General features: G+C 44.5%; 1 protein-coding gene across 3 annotated transcripts in view; it reads left to right on the forward strand.

Moving 5' to 3' along the window:
- ASXL2 (ASXL transcriptional regulator 2) overlaps positions 1–17,473 on the forward strand; it is a 248,647-nt gene that overhangs the window by 136,136 nt on the left and 95,038 nt on the right. The window contains exon 1 of one of the 3 annotated variants that reach the window (XM_054021957.1): positions 10,088–10,160. The exons of the other annotated variants lie outside the window; for them this stretch is intronic. Within the exon in view, the coding sequence (XP_053877932.1) occupies positions 10,124–10,160 (37 nt within the window). The 5' untranslated portion in view covers positions 10,088–10,123. Of the gene's footprint in view, positions 1–10,087; positions 10,161–17,473 lie in introns of those variants that run through there. 3 annotated transcript variants of the gene reach the window in all.

The raw sequence follows: 17,473 nt of genomic DNA on the forward strand, positions 1-17,473 counted from the left end.
AGGATTGGAAAGTGGGAGTCCTGCCTGGCAGTTGCTTGCTCTAATTACTGGAGAATACAGCTAGCTGTGTAAGGTGAGATGCTAATGTAATGGTCTGAGCACAGCCTAGAGAATCAGAACTCATGAGTTCTAACCCAGACTCTGGTACTGACTTGCAGTGTGCGTTTGGGTAGTAAGTCACTTGGGCTGAAAGTTTCAAGTGCCCGCTACTTTTGGGTACATCCGTTTGAGTGACCAACCAGAGACACATAGGGCCTGGCTTTCAGAAGCACTGAGCACCTGCAGCTTCCTTTGAAGCCAACTGCAGTCGTGCATGCTTGACACCACTAAACAAGAAGCCCTAATGTGGAAAAGTTGGTTTCCTATAATTATGGATATTTTTGTAAAATTTGGCATCAGTCTCTCCGTACCTCAGATACTTGTATATGAAGTAAGTAGAATAACAAACAGTCCTGTGTGGTAGGTGTGAATATTAATGAAATAATGTGTCAAACTCTGGTAAATTCATTCAACCCCAGTAGGGGCAGAAGAGTTGCACAGACATAACTGAGGGTGCAAATTTGCCCTGGCTCATAAAGCTCTTTGAACAAAAAAGAGCTTATTATTGTAATGATGTGACTGATATTTGTCCTTTAATTCCAAAAGATTGCTCTGTCGATAATTTCTGTTGTCTTAATAAAAATATTGGCATTCACCTTTAATAGAAGTTCTGCTTTTTAATAAATGTAGTTTCCTAATACTGAATGCATTATTTCTTGCCCAGATGTAATTTCCATTAAGTACAAAGGAATTATACCCAGCAACTAAGACAGAAAATATCATATCATATCTATATATTCTCTATATAAATCCATGGTACGCCCACATCTTGAATACTGTGTGCAGATGTGGTTGCCCCATCTCAAAAAAGATGTATTGGATTTGGAAAAGGGCAACAAGTTACTATAGTTCAAACCAAAATAGCAAATTAGTCAAGGGTGAAAATGTGACCCAAAACAAGCAATCAGATTTCATTCCCATTGTGGTACTGTAGCTAAAATGATGGCCTTGAGGAGCTTAGTTGATATCAATGTTGGTCTGGCTTTAGGGTGTGGGGGTGTGGGCATAGGGGAGTCAAACCAAACCAAGCATCCCCTACAGGACCAACAGCTTGATGTTTCTTAGGTCTTCAGTTTGAATTTCTCTATGCCAGGCAGGAGCAGCAAGGCTGGTGACTCCAGCTGATCTGCACTGGCTGTTACCAGATTAATTAGACTAAGTTGATAGTGACTGTTAGATGCACCAGAAATTGGGAGTTGCTCAATTGATGGTTGAATTGACAACTTGTTGAGGCCTTAAAGAAGAGTAATATAATTAATGCAAATCAACATGGGTTTATGGAAAATAGATCATGCCAGATTAAATTGATATTGTTTTTTGATAAGATGATGAGTCTGGTTGATAAAGGTAATAGTGTTAACATAATATACTTACACTTCTGGAAGTATATTGGTTTGATTTCTGGAAGTATGTTGGTTTGACTTATTACTATACAACATTTAGATTAAAAACTAGAATTTATGAAAATTAGCAGAGCACACATTAAATGGATTAAAAACTGGCTAGGTCTCAAAATGAATTGTAAACGGAGAACTGTCGTTGTCAGATGCCACCGGTGTGGTGCTCTGCTCTATTCAGTGTTGATACCAGTCGGCTGCGTGCATGTTCCCTCTGTGTGCTGCCCCAGCTCTGCAGATCGCTGGCACAGCCGATCTCGAGCGAACCCCCAATAACCACAAATATCAGAGGGGTGGCCCTGTTAATCTGGATCTGTAAAAGGCAACAAGAGTCCTGTGGCACCTTATAGACTAACATATGTATTGGAGCAAAAAGAACAGGAGTACTTGTGGCACCTTAGACTAACAAATTTATTAGAGCATAAGCTTTCGTGGACTACAGCCCACTTCTTCGGATGCATATAGAATGGAACATATATTGAGGAGATATATATACACACATACAGAGAGCATAAACAGGTGGGAGTTGTCTTACCAACTCTGAGAGGCCAATTAAGTAAGAGGAAAAAAAACTTTTGATGTGATAATCAAGCTAGCCCAGTACAGACAGTTTGATAAGAAGTGTGAGAATACTTACAAGGGGAGATAGATTCAATGTTTGTAATGGCTCAACCATTCCCAGTCCTTATTCAATCCTGAGTTGATTGTATCTAGTTTGCATATCAATTCCAGCTCAGCAGTCTCTCGTTGGAGTCTGTTTTTGAAGTTTTTCTGTTTGTCTGACAGACCTGCGGGTGGCTATTTTACAACAGAAATAAATGTGTTAGTCTCTAAGGTGCCACAAGTACTCCTGTTCTTTTTGCGGATACAGACGAACACGGCTGCTACTCTGAAATATGTATTGGAGCATGAGCTTTCATGGGTGAATGCCCGCTGTGTCAGACCACACACTCTGATAAGGTACAAAGGCACCCGGCCAGGTTTATTGTCAAACGAAGCACAGGAATAGTTCCCCACAGACTGTACAGGACATAGTACGAATATGTGTCCCTGGCAATGGACTCAGCTCAGTCAGTGGCGGGACTCTCCACTGCCCCCTCGGCCGGACAAAGACACCGCCCCAGGGATACATTCTTATACACAGGTACAAACAAGTTACACATCACTCCTGCCGTATCGAGGTACAACCCCTCTGAGTGTTGGGGTGCTGCCTCTCTCCTGGTACATGTTGGTTTGAACAAACAAGTCTATCCATCATATTCTCCTTTTGCCCAGTCTTTAGGATGGGTCAGCTTATTCTTGTGTGTGGAATGTGCAAGTATTGGAGTGTTTGTTTAGTATCTTTTAGGTCTGTATCTTTTTGCAGCATCAGCCCTTTCCTTGCCAGCTTCTGTGAGCAGGGTCTGCCTCTGGCTCACAGCTTCACTTTGCTTTATGTTAGCAAAGTCTTGACCATTACTTTAGTTCAGGCCTCAGACTGAGCCTCTGATACCAAGGGCTTATGTTTCAGGGCCTCATCTCACTACAGTCATCAAGCAGGTGTGTTTCCAGTGGAGTTCCCCAGGGGTCAGTTCTTGGCCCTACAGTATTTTACATTTTGTTAAGAAAACACAAAATCCGCACTGATAAAGTTTGTAAATGATACAAAAATTGGATTAAGAGGACAGGTCACTGATACAGAATGATCTGGCTCACTTGTTAAACTGGGTGCAAGCGGTAAATATGTTCATCTAGAAACAAAGAATGTAGGCCAGAGTTAGAGGATGGGGGACTCTAGCCTGGGAAGTGTGACTCTGAAAAAGATTTGAGGGTTGTGATGGATAATCAGCTAAACATGACTCCCTTTATGACTCTGTGGCCAAAAGAGCTAATGTGATCCTGGGATGCATAAACAGGGAAATCTTGAGTATGAGTAAAGAGATTATTTTACCTCCATATTTACTGGTGCGACCACTGCTGGAATCCTGTGTCCAGTTCTGGTGGCCACAATTCCAGAAGGATGTTGATAAATTGGAGTGGGGTCAGAGAAAAGCCACGAGCCTGATTAAAGGTTTAGAAAACCTTCCTTCCAGTGATAGACTCAAGGAGCTCTGTCTGTTTAGATCAGGGGTAGGCAACCTTTCAGAAGCGGTGTGCCGAGTCTCTTCATTTATTTACTTTAATTTAAGGTTTCGCGTGCCAGTAATACATTTTAATGTTTTTTAGAAGGTCTCTATAAGTCTATATATTATATAACTAAACTATTGTTGTATGTAAAATAAACAAGGTTTTCAAAATATTTAAGATGCTTCATTTAAAATTAAATTAAAATGCTGATCTTACGCCGCCAGCCTGGCGTTCTGTTCACCTAGGCCGGCAGCGGGCTGAGTGGGGCCTGACCTCTGAAACCCGCCACGCCCCCCAGAAGGGTGGATGTGGGGGGCTTCAGAGGTCAAGGCAGAGGGCTGGGAGTTTGTGGAGGTGCAGGGCAGAAGGCTGGGGTGTGTGTGGAGGTGCAGGGCAGAGGGCTGGGTGTGGTGGGGGTTCAGGACAGAGGACTGGGGTGCTCAGCTCGTGGGGGTGCTCCCAGCCCCCTGCCCTGAGCAGCTCATGGCAGGGGGCTGGGAAGGGATATGTCCTGTTCCACCCCGTTCCCCAAGGCCCCGTCTCTACCTCTTCTCTGCCTCCTTTACCTAGGGCCGGCTTTAGCAAGGGGCCGCGGGGCTGCCACACGCCGCCGGCTGGAGCTCCAGCTGGGAGAGCAGGGCCTCGGGGCTTTTGCGGAGCAGCGAGCACGCTGCCACTCCTCCCCCCTCCCTTTGCAAAGATCGGCGCAGGGAAGGAGAGGAGGAGGGGCAGGAAAGCAGGCTGCACCACGGCTGGGGGAGGGCGGGAGCTTGGCTGCTGCAAGACTAAGCTTCTGCCTCCTGCCCCAGCAGGGGAGAGCGATGGGTGGGGGTGCTGAGTGTGGCTGGGGGTAGGAACCGCGGCAGGCAGCCGCGTGCCATTCAAAATCTGCTCGCGTGCCGTGTTTGGCACTCGTGCCATAGGTTGCCGGCCCCTGGTTTAGATTATCAAAGAGCTAGTAAAGGCGTGACTTGATCGCAGTTTAAAAGTATGTACATGGGGGAACAAATACTTGATAATTGGCTCTTCGGTCTAGGAGAGAAAGGTCTAACACTATCCAATGGCTGGAAGTTGAATTTTTGACAGTGAGGGTAATTACCCATTGGAACAATTTGCCAAAGGTTGTGGTGGATTCTCCATCACTGACCATTTCTAAATCAAGATTGGATGCTTTTCTAAAAGATCTGCTCTAAAAATTATTTGGGGTAAATTCTCTGGCCTGTGTTATACAGGACATCAGACTAGATGATCACAATGCTCCCTTCTGGCCTTGGAGTCTATAAATGTAGAGCTGTAGCTACATTTGCCTAATACTGAGCAAATAGGTAGTTAGTCAGACTAAGCTGGAATAATGTATGTTGAGACCTTTCATCGCTGTAGATTAACTCGTTTGTAAAGATGAAGGGGCCCATAATCTACACGGTAGTGCTCTGTGATCTGTACACTTTGGCCACCTCAATCTCCTGACAGTGTGCCTCGCACAGTTATTAGTCAGAGCTGGAATTGCTGTATCAGAAACTCTGAAATCTGGAAGTTTCGTTTGACCATCTTGAGCACTGATCAAGATTGGATGTTTCTTCCTAAAGATCTGCTCTATTTCAACTTACGATTTTGTACTAAATACTAGAGTACGTAAGCCAGAGCGTATAGGAGTCATTAATTCCAGAGCTAATATCATGTAGCTAAAATGCTGAAGGAATTTATTAGTTTAATGTCTTTCTAGTTATTTTTAAGCAGAGCAAACAAACATAGAAGCTAAAACTAAAATGTGCTTTTCTATGTTTCTGTAGCAGAGCACAGCAGTAATATGTAGTGAGTTTCTCTCATGCCACCTCTACAGGGCATTGGCAGGGTGATTGCCACATTTTGTGATCTAAAGATACCATAATTTCTATTAGCGAGCGGTATTACAGGTGAATAATATATGGAGATATCCTATCTCCTAGAACTGGAAGGGACCCTGAAAGGTCATAGAGTCCAGCCCCCTGCCTTCACTAGCAGGACCAAGTACTGATTTTGCCCCAGATCCCTAAGTGGCCCCCTCAAGGATTGAGCTCACAACCCTGGGTTTAGCAGGCCAATGCTCAAACCACTGAGCTATCCCTCCCCCCTCACTCACTTCAGCTTTCCCAATTTCAGACTGCTGACAGTATAGTGCTCAATAGGAAGTACGGTCTATCTGGTCAGGGGGAAAAACGGTGCTTGCACTTTCAACCTGGATTATATTTTTCACACCAGTTTCCTGGATATTAAATGTCATTTTTATTTTCATCTGTTAGTGGCATGAGACCAATGGAGAGTGCAATAGGAAAGATAAGATAGAACAAGGGAAGTTTTGCTTCAAGGCTAAACTTGACACCCGTATCAGTTTGGCCATTGAGATGATCACATGGGTCCCTGTTTTTCATTGCACTTAGTTTTAAACTTTACCCTTGCCTTCAAGGCTTTGCACAACTTGGACTTGGTCTGCATCTCCACTCTTGTCTTTTTGTTATGTAGCTCTGCCACTGATACCAATTTCAAGACCTCATTTGTCTCGTTTTTCCATTTTCCCCCCTATGTTCCTTTACCCCCAGCTCCAGTTGCACATGAAATGCTCGTCCTCCCAGTTTCCAATGCTGCCACTCTCTGCCCCCATGTCTCTCCTTAAGGATGCAGGCAAGAAGTGAACTAACTATTAAAATTACCAAAAAACCTTCTCCCTGTGGGCTTTCTTAGACTGCAAACTCTTTGGGGCAGCATCTGTCTACACTGTGCAGAGCACATTGCCAGTGTTTAACAAATGAGACAAGAATAGTTTCAAACTAAATAAATTGATGCTTCTGTGATAAAAAGGAGGCTAGACTAGAGAAGGTGACCCTGCATAGATCGATCCCAAATACCACTGTTATCCTTCTGCCAGGTGGAGTTGTCCGTGACAAGGGCTGGCTTTAATACATAGGGGTTCTTTTTCAAAAATACAACTTAGAACCAGTTTGAGTCCTTACTCAGTAACCTTGGAAAATTACATACCACCTTCTGGGTGCCTCTAAGAGGCAATACTTCCCCTCTCGCAAGGACAGAGTCTGAGTGTAGAAAAGAAACTTTTAAGAAAAAGGAAGAAAGTATCGTTGCATTAACTTGGGAAAACTCCACAAGCAGGATTCATAAGCATCAAACCATGAGCAAAACACCCACCCCCGAGTAAATCCAACAACCAAGAGTTCCTTTAATATGCCTCTCCCTTCTTCCTCCAGTGCACCCCACTCATAGTTGTAGACCTAGAATTCATGTGCATCTGTGCATGTTCACCTCCCACCCTGGGGTAAGAGGAAGGCACCTTGTTCGCTCCGCTGTCCAGGCACTCACTCTGGCATCAGCTGCTCTGCCAGCCGCTCAGCACTCCGCACCCTCTGAGATGTCTTGAGGTCCCACCACTTAACACAGCTCTCAGTGATTTCAGCTGTTCTTGGGGGAGTCTCACGGCTAGTGCAGGCTGGACAGTTTCTTTCATCGGAGACATTGTCCCAAAGCAGCTCTAATGCTTAGACCTGGTTATTGGTGATTTCAGCTCTATTGGTCTGCAACAAAAGAATCTCAATGGAAACTTAATCAGCTCTGTTATTACACAGTGGGGAGGGAAAGGATCAAATGATGTCTAGGATCCTTAGGGAGAGTCCACATGACCAGGCATAAGCATCTGTCCCCACCCTCTCTTATCTCTACTAGGCTTTGGCACCCCTACCCCCTGCTTAGCAAGTGCAGTTCTACTGCCCTGATTCACACAACAAGGATAACAACCCGTTGTTATCAAAGTGACTTGTAATCCAACACCCACCAAAAGCGATCATTTGGGCAAAGCAGCTCCATCATGCTGCGCACCTAGGTAGAGTGGGTGTGTCCACGCAAACAAGGTTGGCTCCTGAAGTCCTCTTCCCCAGCTCATCACTAGATGTCAGGGGAGAGCTCGTTCAGACCCTGCTTAGACTAGCAATTGGAGACTTTTCATCCAAAGATTTTTGAGCCCTTTAATAATGTTAATTTAGCCTCCCAACTGCTTGATGAGGAAAGTATCTTAATTTTGCCAGGAATAAAAATAAGGCACTGCAGAAAAGGTTAAATGACATACCCAATGTCTCTCAGCAACCCAGAGACCAAGCTAGGAAGAGAAGCCAGGTGTCTTAGCTCTCAAACCTCTGTTGTGTTCATTAGATAGCTCATAACTGCATCAAATATCAAACACATTTCTTGGGGAGGAAAACAGCTAGGTGACTATTTAAAAATGACACCTTTAACCACCATACTTTTGAATTCCTTAGTTTTCTGTGGCAACCTTGGGAGATACTAAACTGTTCTTCTGCATCAATGCACACTAACCTGAACCATTTACCCTTGCTAGCCACATGAGACAGAATGGCATACCTCTGTTCCCTAGTACTATTTCCTTAGTCTTATCCTGTCTCTAGCATTTGAAATACCACCAAAACTTGTCGTTTGTGGGAGGTGAGCCCAGTACATCTTTTCCTTTTCTATATATAATTTCCTTGCCCAGCAGTAACGTACATGTCTGAACTTCCTCAGGCATTTCTAAAAGTACCAATCAGACGTAATGAATAGCCATAGAATTGTTGTGAAATCTTATAACACAAAATCCCAGTTGCTATGACACTGTCTATTCAGCATGAACATCAGCAGATTGACATAGTTTATCTGATCAAATACACTGAACGTGCCCAGTTCTTTCACAAGATCACAATGGCTTTAGCTCTTGGATTTTAGATTTCTATGCAAAGTCAGTGTAACAAAAAGAGGAGACGGTTCCCTCCTCTCAGAGACTGCAGGTGCGTCCTGGAGCCCCTCTGCTACTGAAAACATGTACGCAACTGTAAGCAGACATGCTTGAGAGTAACCCATCTGAACAGGCACCCACAATGTAGCAAGTCTAAACCACCTAAGTACACTGAAGACAGCTGTTATTTGACTGGACTCCAAAGAATGCATTCTGGGGTGAGAAGTATTGCAGGGAATCTTTCAGGGCTGTTTGGTTTTTTTAACTAAAGGTGACATCTATATGTGAGTGACCCCTTCAGTGTCTGTGGAGTCCCCAACGAGCTGGTGTAGACAGACAGCTCTGGTGAAGAGTGACGAGCCAAGTTCAGTGGTGATTCTTTTATTCTTTCCATCCACATGGTGGTTCTTTTACTGTTGCCACCATAAGGGGTGGATGGTAACAATGTGAGAAGCAATAAAAGGAGAATAATAAAGGGAGGAAACGTGCAAGACTATAAACCAAAAACTAAAGAAATCACTAGCAAAGCGAAAACTAGCTAGGGAAAACCCCTGGTGTGGTTGTTGACTTCCTACAGCTTATCACTGAAACAGCAATGTGAGAAATAGTCACAATGAAGGGCAAATTTTATTTAGTCTGAATTCAACCCTATGCAGAGGGTTTGCAAAAGGCGTTCAATGCAAAGGTAGGCATCCAAAAAACAAGAGGAGTGAGAGAGAGGGAGCTGAGTTTTATATGGCCCCAGGCTGCAGTGGAGAGCAAAAAAAAATCTATCTCTGGTCAGATCTGTAGGCCACCCCAGAAGCCACATGTCTACGTATGAGCAGGACAGTATGGCACTGTTTTCCTTTTAGACTTCAGCGAGAGAACAGGTTGTTTTTCTCTCACAAGATAACAATATTCATATTTGGTCCGTTAAGTACTTTTTCTCTAAGGGTCTCTCAGTGCTTTAAAAACAAATGAATTAAGTCTCACATCCTGCTATAGATTACAAGGCCAAAATGGACCATTATGATCATAGTCTGACTTCCTGCATCGAGCCTGTAACTTGGTCTACTTTCCCTCTTAAAATTCCAATTGTTGTAATTCAGATGTAGTCAAAATGCAGTCTGCAGCTGAGAAGGGACCTACAATTGTAAAATATCCAGGTAGTCCCTGATCATTTTTAAATCTGTATCTCATTGAAGAGACCTTTGAGGGTTATATTCTATTCATGTGAACACAAACTGAGTCCTGTGTAATTTGAACTGGGCTGTTAATTGCAATAGCAAGCAATGTTGGTGCAGCATGCAAAAACTAAGCTGCAAGGGGAGAACACAGAACTCTAACAGGGATCAGTGAAGTGACTGCAAACTGGGTTAGAGGGTGAACAGATGAGCTGTGTTCTCTCCCCCTCCCCTTGCTTAGAGGCTTTGAGTTGAGCTCTGTGGAACTTTGCAGTGTAGTTTAATGTGACATCATTTTTGCTCATATACATATAAAACAGGAAACACATTCAGATAACATCAACAGCCACTTCCTTATATGTACAAAAATAAAGAGCTCTGACAGCAGCAAAACTGACACTTTGATTTTAAAATGGATAGAAACCCAGCATTTGTAGACCCACATGGGCATTACCCTGAGCCAATCAGGAGCATAGGGGAAAAAATTTAAAAACAAACCTTGTACATTGCAATTAGAATCCATGCATCTTAGCTGAGGGTGAGCGGAAGCCTGGAACATTGATTGCAAATCTTCACAACGAGAAACAATGTTGAGAGAGCAGCCTTACGAAATTCCTCTCCAAGGTAAGATGAAGTTACTTGATTAGGCAGCTGCTAACAAACTTTCCTTTGTAAGGAGCTAGGTGGTGGTTTTTTTGGAGGGCTTGCTTGTAGTTTCTGCTATTGTGGGAAGAGGTAAGACCAGCTAGATGCCTTTCTCTTTGGCCGTGAAATGGAACAACGGCCAAACTTTTTTCCTTTTTTGGTTTAACAATAAAAATACAGCTTTTCTGGACACAACCCAGTGTTTGTAAAAGGGCGTTGCCAAATCACTTCGGATTATACATATTATTTCACGTTATCCTGGAAGCTTGAAATTGAAATGTTTCAGTGCCAAATGCCTTTTGCCCCATTTCACATACGGCTTTGTTGTTGTAGGGTTACTTGTGAGCAGTGCGTATGATTGCTCAGTATCTGTGTCTGCATCCTGGTTTGTCATTCCAGGGTCACTTGTGAGCACTGGATTACTGGCATAGGCTTGTTTACTTAATTTTTTTTTTTTTTTTAAACAGGCTGCGTTGAACTTGCCTGAAAAGAAAAACACACAGAACCAAGTTCTGTTTCCATGTAGGTCAGTGGCAAAACTCAGTTGGCCTTGATAGGATCAGAATCATGCCCATAAAGTATAGAAAGAAAAAAAATGATTTTTGCAAACTGAGTTAAGGAAATAAAGGATAATTGATTCCAGTATGAGACTACCCACATTTCACAATGTCTCTTACCAGCTGATGCAATGGGAGGTGGTTTGATTTTGTAGTTTGTCTGAGATTTCTGGTGTCCTTAGCTGACCCTGCCTAATCAGCAGTGTGAAGATAGGGAGAGTCCTTATCATTTTATCTAAACTGGCACTTCTTTAAGAAGTTCCTGGTGATCAGATGCCCTTCGAGCTCTTTGTAGCAAACTGAAGAGTAAGTTCAGCTGATTGAATATTGGTAAAGAACTTGGGGTCAGAAAGAAGGAGGGGAAATTATATTCCTTAAGCACATATTGTGTGGCAAGAATTGCATACTCTGGGAGATGTATACTGGAGGTCACATTCAACCACCGGTAAAACATCACTGGCTTGTCTAACAAAGTATATTTTTCTAACACAAAAGATATTCCATGCTAGATAAAGATGAATGGATCACTGGACAGGAAATTGGTGGTTACATAGGGACAGAGGAGAATCACAACCAGTAATATATTGGCATATTTCCCAAAGCTGAGGAAAATTATGATGGAAATTGATGAGGAGGAAAAATATAAACAGTAATCGAATGTTGTCTAAAAAGAGTTCAAGGAGAACAAGTAGGAGTTTTTCATATATGTTAGGAACAAAAGTCTAATTGGTATAGGCCTGTTAGTAGATGGGGATGGTCAAATTGTTCACGTAGAAAAGGCAGAGGTGAAATGTTCAGTAAATATTTCCTGTTCTGTATTGGAAAGACACAGGATATGATATTCCTGTCACATGAGGATGATGAAATACTTCTCAGTCCACTCACAGCTCTGAAGAATGTCAGCACTCCTAGGGATAAGCCCAGGTAACTTGCACCCAGGGTTCAAAAACTGATGGTTGAGGAGATCTCTGTCTCACTGATGTTAATTTTTAATAAATATTGAATCCTGGGAAGATTCCAGGAGACTGGAAGAGTGAGTGTTGTGCCAGTATTCACAAACGGGGTGACCCATGTAATTATAGAATGGTTAACCTGACATCAGTCCCAAGCAAATTAATAGAATCAATTAAAAAAAAAAAAGGGGGGGGGGAATATAATTAATGTCAGTCAACATGGGTTTATGGAAAGTAGTCCTGCCTAGGAAGCCTGATTTCATATTTTGATGAGATTATAAATTTAGTTGATAGAGATAACTGCAGATATAATATACTTAGACTTTTGTAAGGCATCTGACTTACTATTTCTAGTGGGGTTCTGTAGGGATCAGTATGGGATCCAATGCTAGTCAGTATTTTTATTAATGATCTGGGATAAATATAAAATCATGGTTAAAAAAATGTGTAGATTACAGAAAGTTGTGGAGTAGTAACAGGACAGGGCAGTCATACAGAGTGATCTGGATCACTTGTTAAGCTGGGCCCATTCAAACAAAATGCATTGAATACAGCCAGATTCAAAGTTCTGCAGCTAGGAACGAAGAATGCAGGTCATGTGCACAGAATGGGGGACTGTATCCTGAACAGTAATGATTCTGAAAAGGATTTAGGGGTCACAGTAGACAAGCAGCGGAACGTGAGTTGCCAAGGTGATGCTGTGGCAAAAAGGGCTAATGCAATCCGTGTATGAGTAAGGAAGTAGTGGGTAGGAGTGAGAGGTTTTACCTCTGTATACAGCACTGGTGAGACCAGGACTGGAATACATCAGTTTCTGGTGTCCACATTTGAAAGAGGATGTTGAAAAATTGGAGAAGATGCAGAAAAGAACCACAAAAATAATTTGATGGCTGGAAAAAGTGCCTTACAAGGAAAGACTTAAGTTGCTCAATTTGTTGAGTGTATCAAAAAGAACGTCAAGAGGAGACTTCATGATGATACCTTCACGGGGAAAAAATAACGGGGAGAAATAATCTAGTGGAGAAAGGCATAACAAGAACCAGTGGCTGGAAGTTAAAACCAGACACATTCAGATTAGAAATAAGGCACACATTGTTAACAATGAAGGTTGATTTAACTATTGGAACAAACTACTAAGGGAAAGGATGGATTCTCTATCTCTTTGGCAGCTCTTGGTAGCTAGCTGGGGGGGAAATATCTGTGGCTAAAACTTCACAGTTCATAGCAGTTTACCATGCTACCATAGTGTAACAAGGCCCTTCGCTCACCTCACACAAATCAGCCAGAGACCTCCTTTAACTGCAATCACCAGAGCTTTTTTATTAACGGTGTCCGCTCCCACCACCTTCAATTTACAGACAGTTGTAAACCAGCAACCTGGGAGACAGCTAGCTTCTCCAGCCAGCAGGGATGCACCGCCTGTGGCTCCTCCCTTTCCTTGTGTCCCCGTCCCCCCCTTCTTTCCTGCCAGCTTTATATAACCCCTGGCTAATAAGGCCCGTGTGTGCTTCTGTTCCACCAATTAGGCGTGGTATACCCAGCCAGCCCCAATTAATACTTCTTAATTGGAGCTGGGCTAACAGGGGCCTGGCTCAGGACCTCCTGGCCAGCACCCTGTTACACATGGCCTTTGTGTTTCTCTTCCTCTGAGTTATGTGGCAGTGTGTGAATTCTTCTTGTATAGGTCACTGACTGTATTTTCCCATGTCTGTAACAATTTAAAGCAGGGGTTTCAAATCCTCCCCCGCTGCAGACCGTAAAGACTACATGTCCCAGCATGCTATTTAGATCAATATGAAGCATTGCATACTGGGACCTGTCGTTTCTATGGATCACACCTTTGTATTAAAGATGAGATTGCTAGGCCAAGATTTTTACTTTTGAAAATTCAGCTAGATATTTAGGTGGCTAAATAAAGGTTTAGGAGCCTCACTTTTAAAAAATCGTAGCACAGAAGTCTATTGCTTGCAAATTAAGTGCAATCCTCTGAGTCTGTCAAGATACCAAGGGGGCATTGCATTGGGCAAGATTTGGATTAATGTTTAAAAAAAATAATTAAAAATTAGGTCAAGAGTGATTCCGTAAGTTTTCCTCCTGATGACATCAGAGTGTCATAAGTTTTAAAACCGATTTCCTCAGTTCTGAGCAGTTAAACACTGCTTTTAATATAGGTCCACAATATAAAAAGAACAGGGCATATACTCTTATCTGTATAAAACAAGGGGGAATTCAGATCTAAAGATTTGTAAATTATGGGCCCCAAATTCCTTGTCCAATGGCCCTTGAATCTCTGCATATAATTGTGGTGTTGCACTTGCAGCAAAATGTAATTTGTTCTCAGAAGAACAATGGGAGCCACTTCCCATTATTGTGTCTCCATGTAAAAGAGGCCCAACAGAGAGAGGGTGATTTCTTTCCCTCAAGGAAGAAGGGCTGCTACTATCAAGGCTGGATTGTGGGCAGAGCCAGTGTCCACAGTCAGGAGTCGAGAGTCAGCTGGATCAGGGTGCCAGGGGGTCAGAGGCAGGACACAAACCAGAGAGCAGAACCATGTGTCAGAGGTCAGGAGCCAAGCGAGGTCAGGATGCCAGGGAGTCAAGCCAGGGGAGCAGGAGGCAGAAGAACAAGGTACACAGAGGAGGGTGGATCCCAGTTGTTTGGACAGCTTCCTGTTCCTATTGCTGGCAGAAGTAGGACCAAGGGGCCATTTGGCTGCTGAGTGGAGGGTTGAAGCATGGCTGCTCCTGTGGAACCAGGTTTGAGGTGTGTGGGTCATGACATCACCCTTGCCCCTACGGGCACCCTTTGGGTTACATGGTTCCAGGTTTTTCGGGGTAGCTCCTATGGAAGGTCTGAACCAACATGGGGGCGTGAACATTCTCCATTGGCTTCCAAGTGCATTCCTCTGGGCCATAGCCTTCCCAGTCAATCAGGTACCACAGTTTACCATGCTTGATCTTGGAATTGAGGACTTTGAGGATGATGTATTCCTCTTCACCTTGTACTTGCACTGGTGGGGGCAGTGATTGGGCTCTGTTCGGATATGTGTTCTCAGTGTAGGGTTTTAGGAGTGAGACATAGAATATAGGGTGGACTCTAAGGGATTGAGAGAGCTGGAGCTCAAAGGTGACTGGTTTGATTTGTTGCTGAATCCAACACGGGCAAGTGAAGGACTCCGTTTGTTTTGAAGAATTTGAGATGAACCTTCGGGAAAAATTTGCAAAGCCTAGAAAACGTTGCAGGTTGTGCACTTTGTGGGAGGCTGCCCAGTCATGGACAGCCTGGACCTTGTGTAGGTCCATATTGATTCCTTCCAGGGACAGGATAAAACCCAGGAACTCAGTTGAGGTCTGATTGAAAGCACAGCTTTTGAATTTAGCATAGAGACCGTGTTGCTGTAGTCTCTCCAGGACTGTGAAGACGGGAGTGGTGTGTTGGTCCAGATTGTCTGAGAAGATCAGTATATCATTTAAGTATACCTCTACGGACTGGTCCAGTAGGTCTCGTAGCACATCGTTAATGAAATGCTGGAATGTTCCCGAGGCATTAGTCAATCCAAATGGTATGACAAAATATTCAGAGTGGTCATAGTGGATTTGAAAGGCAGTCTTCCACTCATCCCCCTCTTGGATATGGACGAGATTGTAAACTCCCCGGACATCCAGTTTTGTGAATATGCAGGCGGCCCCAGCAACTCAGGGATTGGGGGTAGTGGGTAGCTGTTCCAGGTTGTTACCTGATTTAGGGCTTGGTAATCGATGCAGAGACAGAGGCTGCCATCTTTCTTTTTTACAGAAAGGACTAGGGCACCATCTGGTGAGGTTGACCTGTGGATGAACAAGCTCTCTTGGAAGTATTCTTGCAATGCTGCCAGTTCAGGCTCTGACATAGTGTAGATCCACCCAAAATGTATCTCCACCCTGGCTGGAGTTCTATGGAGTTCATAGTCCCGTTGTGGGGGAGGGAGGCTTTCTGCATTCTTCTTTTTTAAATCACAGTACTTGGGTGGGGGGAGAGTTCCACAGTTCCCTCGGTAGGGGTTTCAATGCAGGCGACTAAACCTACTTGGATATTTTGGGGCATGGGTCTAAAACTCACTGATTTCTGGCCATGCTGTCAACAGAATTCTGACAGGAAAGTGACTTTCCATTCTCGCCATTGAATGAGGGGGTCATGAAGGATTAGCCAACAGATGCCAAGGATCAGGGGGAAATGTGGGGGATGGATAGCACAAAATGGAATTCTCACTGTGTCCCTGAATAACAGTCTCCAGGGAGACAGTCTTCTCCACAACCAGACTTGAAGATAGTGGGAAGCCATCAATAGTTTCAATCATGTCTGGCATGATCTTGTGTCACAGGGGAGTCTATAGGGCCTGAGTTGTAGCTGTATCCATAAAATCCGCTGCTTCCAAATCAATGGAGGGCATGTTAGAGAGGATGCACAGCTGGATAGACACCTGCAAGTGGGAAGCCCCTCGATGGGGCTCAAGCTGCATCTCAGTGAGGACTAGGGTACAGGGACTCTCAAGAACTAGGCCAGTTCCCCCCATCATTGAACTGGCTTGTTTCTTCATGCTCCTCAGCGTTCATACTGGACAGGTCGAGATGGCATAGCCAGGTTCACCGCAGTAGACGCACAGGTTCTTTTTCTTCAGGGATGTGCCGCTGATGAGTCAGATTGGCTTGAGTGGGTTCGGTAGGTAATACAGAAGGTGAGGTCACACTACGTGGGTAGAGGGAATGCAGGGGACCTCTTTTTTCTCCTCTCTTCATTCTTGCAACTGATGGTCTATGCAGATGACAAGGGCAGTTAGGCCCATTAGCATCTCTGGGTGGGCAACTCCATCTTTGACCTCTTCCTGCAAGCCCCACCCAGAATTGGTACAATTGCGCTGCTTCATTCCACTCAGTATCTGCTGTGAGGTACCGGAAGCATGCCGCATACGAGGCAACTGTGCCTGGCCCCTGACGGATTCTCCTCGGGGCAATCTCGCCTTTTCGAGCTCAGTGAGGGACATTGAAGATGGCTGCTATAGACTGGAGAAAGACATCCCAGCTCGACAGCACTGGACTGTGACCTTCCAGCAGGGGGAAGTCCAGTCTAACCCACCTCCTGTCTGCAGGCTGATTACCGAGGCCAACTTGGACTGGTCAGAGGCATAGATTCTGGGGCGCATCAGGAACAGAAGCCAGCATTGGTTCACAAAGCCCTGGAACCACCGGTAGTTCCCATCAAACCTCACGGGTATCGCAGGAGGCGGTGCTCATAGCATGGTGTTCTTGGCACTCAGCTGCCTCACTTGCTCTTGTAGCTGCTGGTTTTCCCTGGTCAGCTGTGCAACTTGGGCCGGCAGGGCTTGATTATCCACCTAGAGGCAGAGGGCCCAGTTGGGCAAAGTCCTGTGCTTTCGGTGTAGGTGGCAGTGCAGCCGGGCCCATCCTTCTCACATCGGGCTCAGTCCTGTAGAGTTATTGTGGTCCAAACAAGCTGTCAAGGCCAGGTCATGGGCAGCCAGATCTAGTTGTCAGAGCCAGAATCCACAGTCAGGAGTCGAGAGTTGGCTGGGTCAGGATACCAGAAGATCAGAAGCAGAAGACAAACTGGTGATCACAAGTCAGAGGTTGGGAGCCAAGTCAGGTCAGAACCCCTATAAGTCAAGCGGGGGCGGGAGGAGAGAGAAGTTGCAGCAGCACAGTCTAGGGGAGGGCTTGTTGTTCAGACAGCTTCCTGTTCCTGTTGCTTGCTTAAGTAGGGCCAGCAGGCCAATCGGCCACTCTGA

This window comes from Malaclemys terrapin, chromosome 3, assembly GCF_027887155.1.
Source record: "Malaclemys terrapin pileata isolate rMalTer1 chromosome 3, rMalTer1.hap1, whole genome shotgun sequence".
Lineage (NCBI taxonomy): Eukaryota > Metazoa > Chordata > Testudines > Emydidae > Malaclemys > Malaclemys terrapin.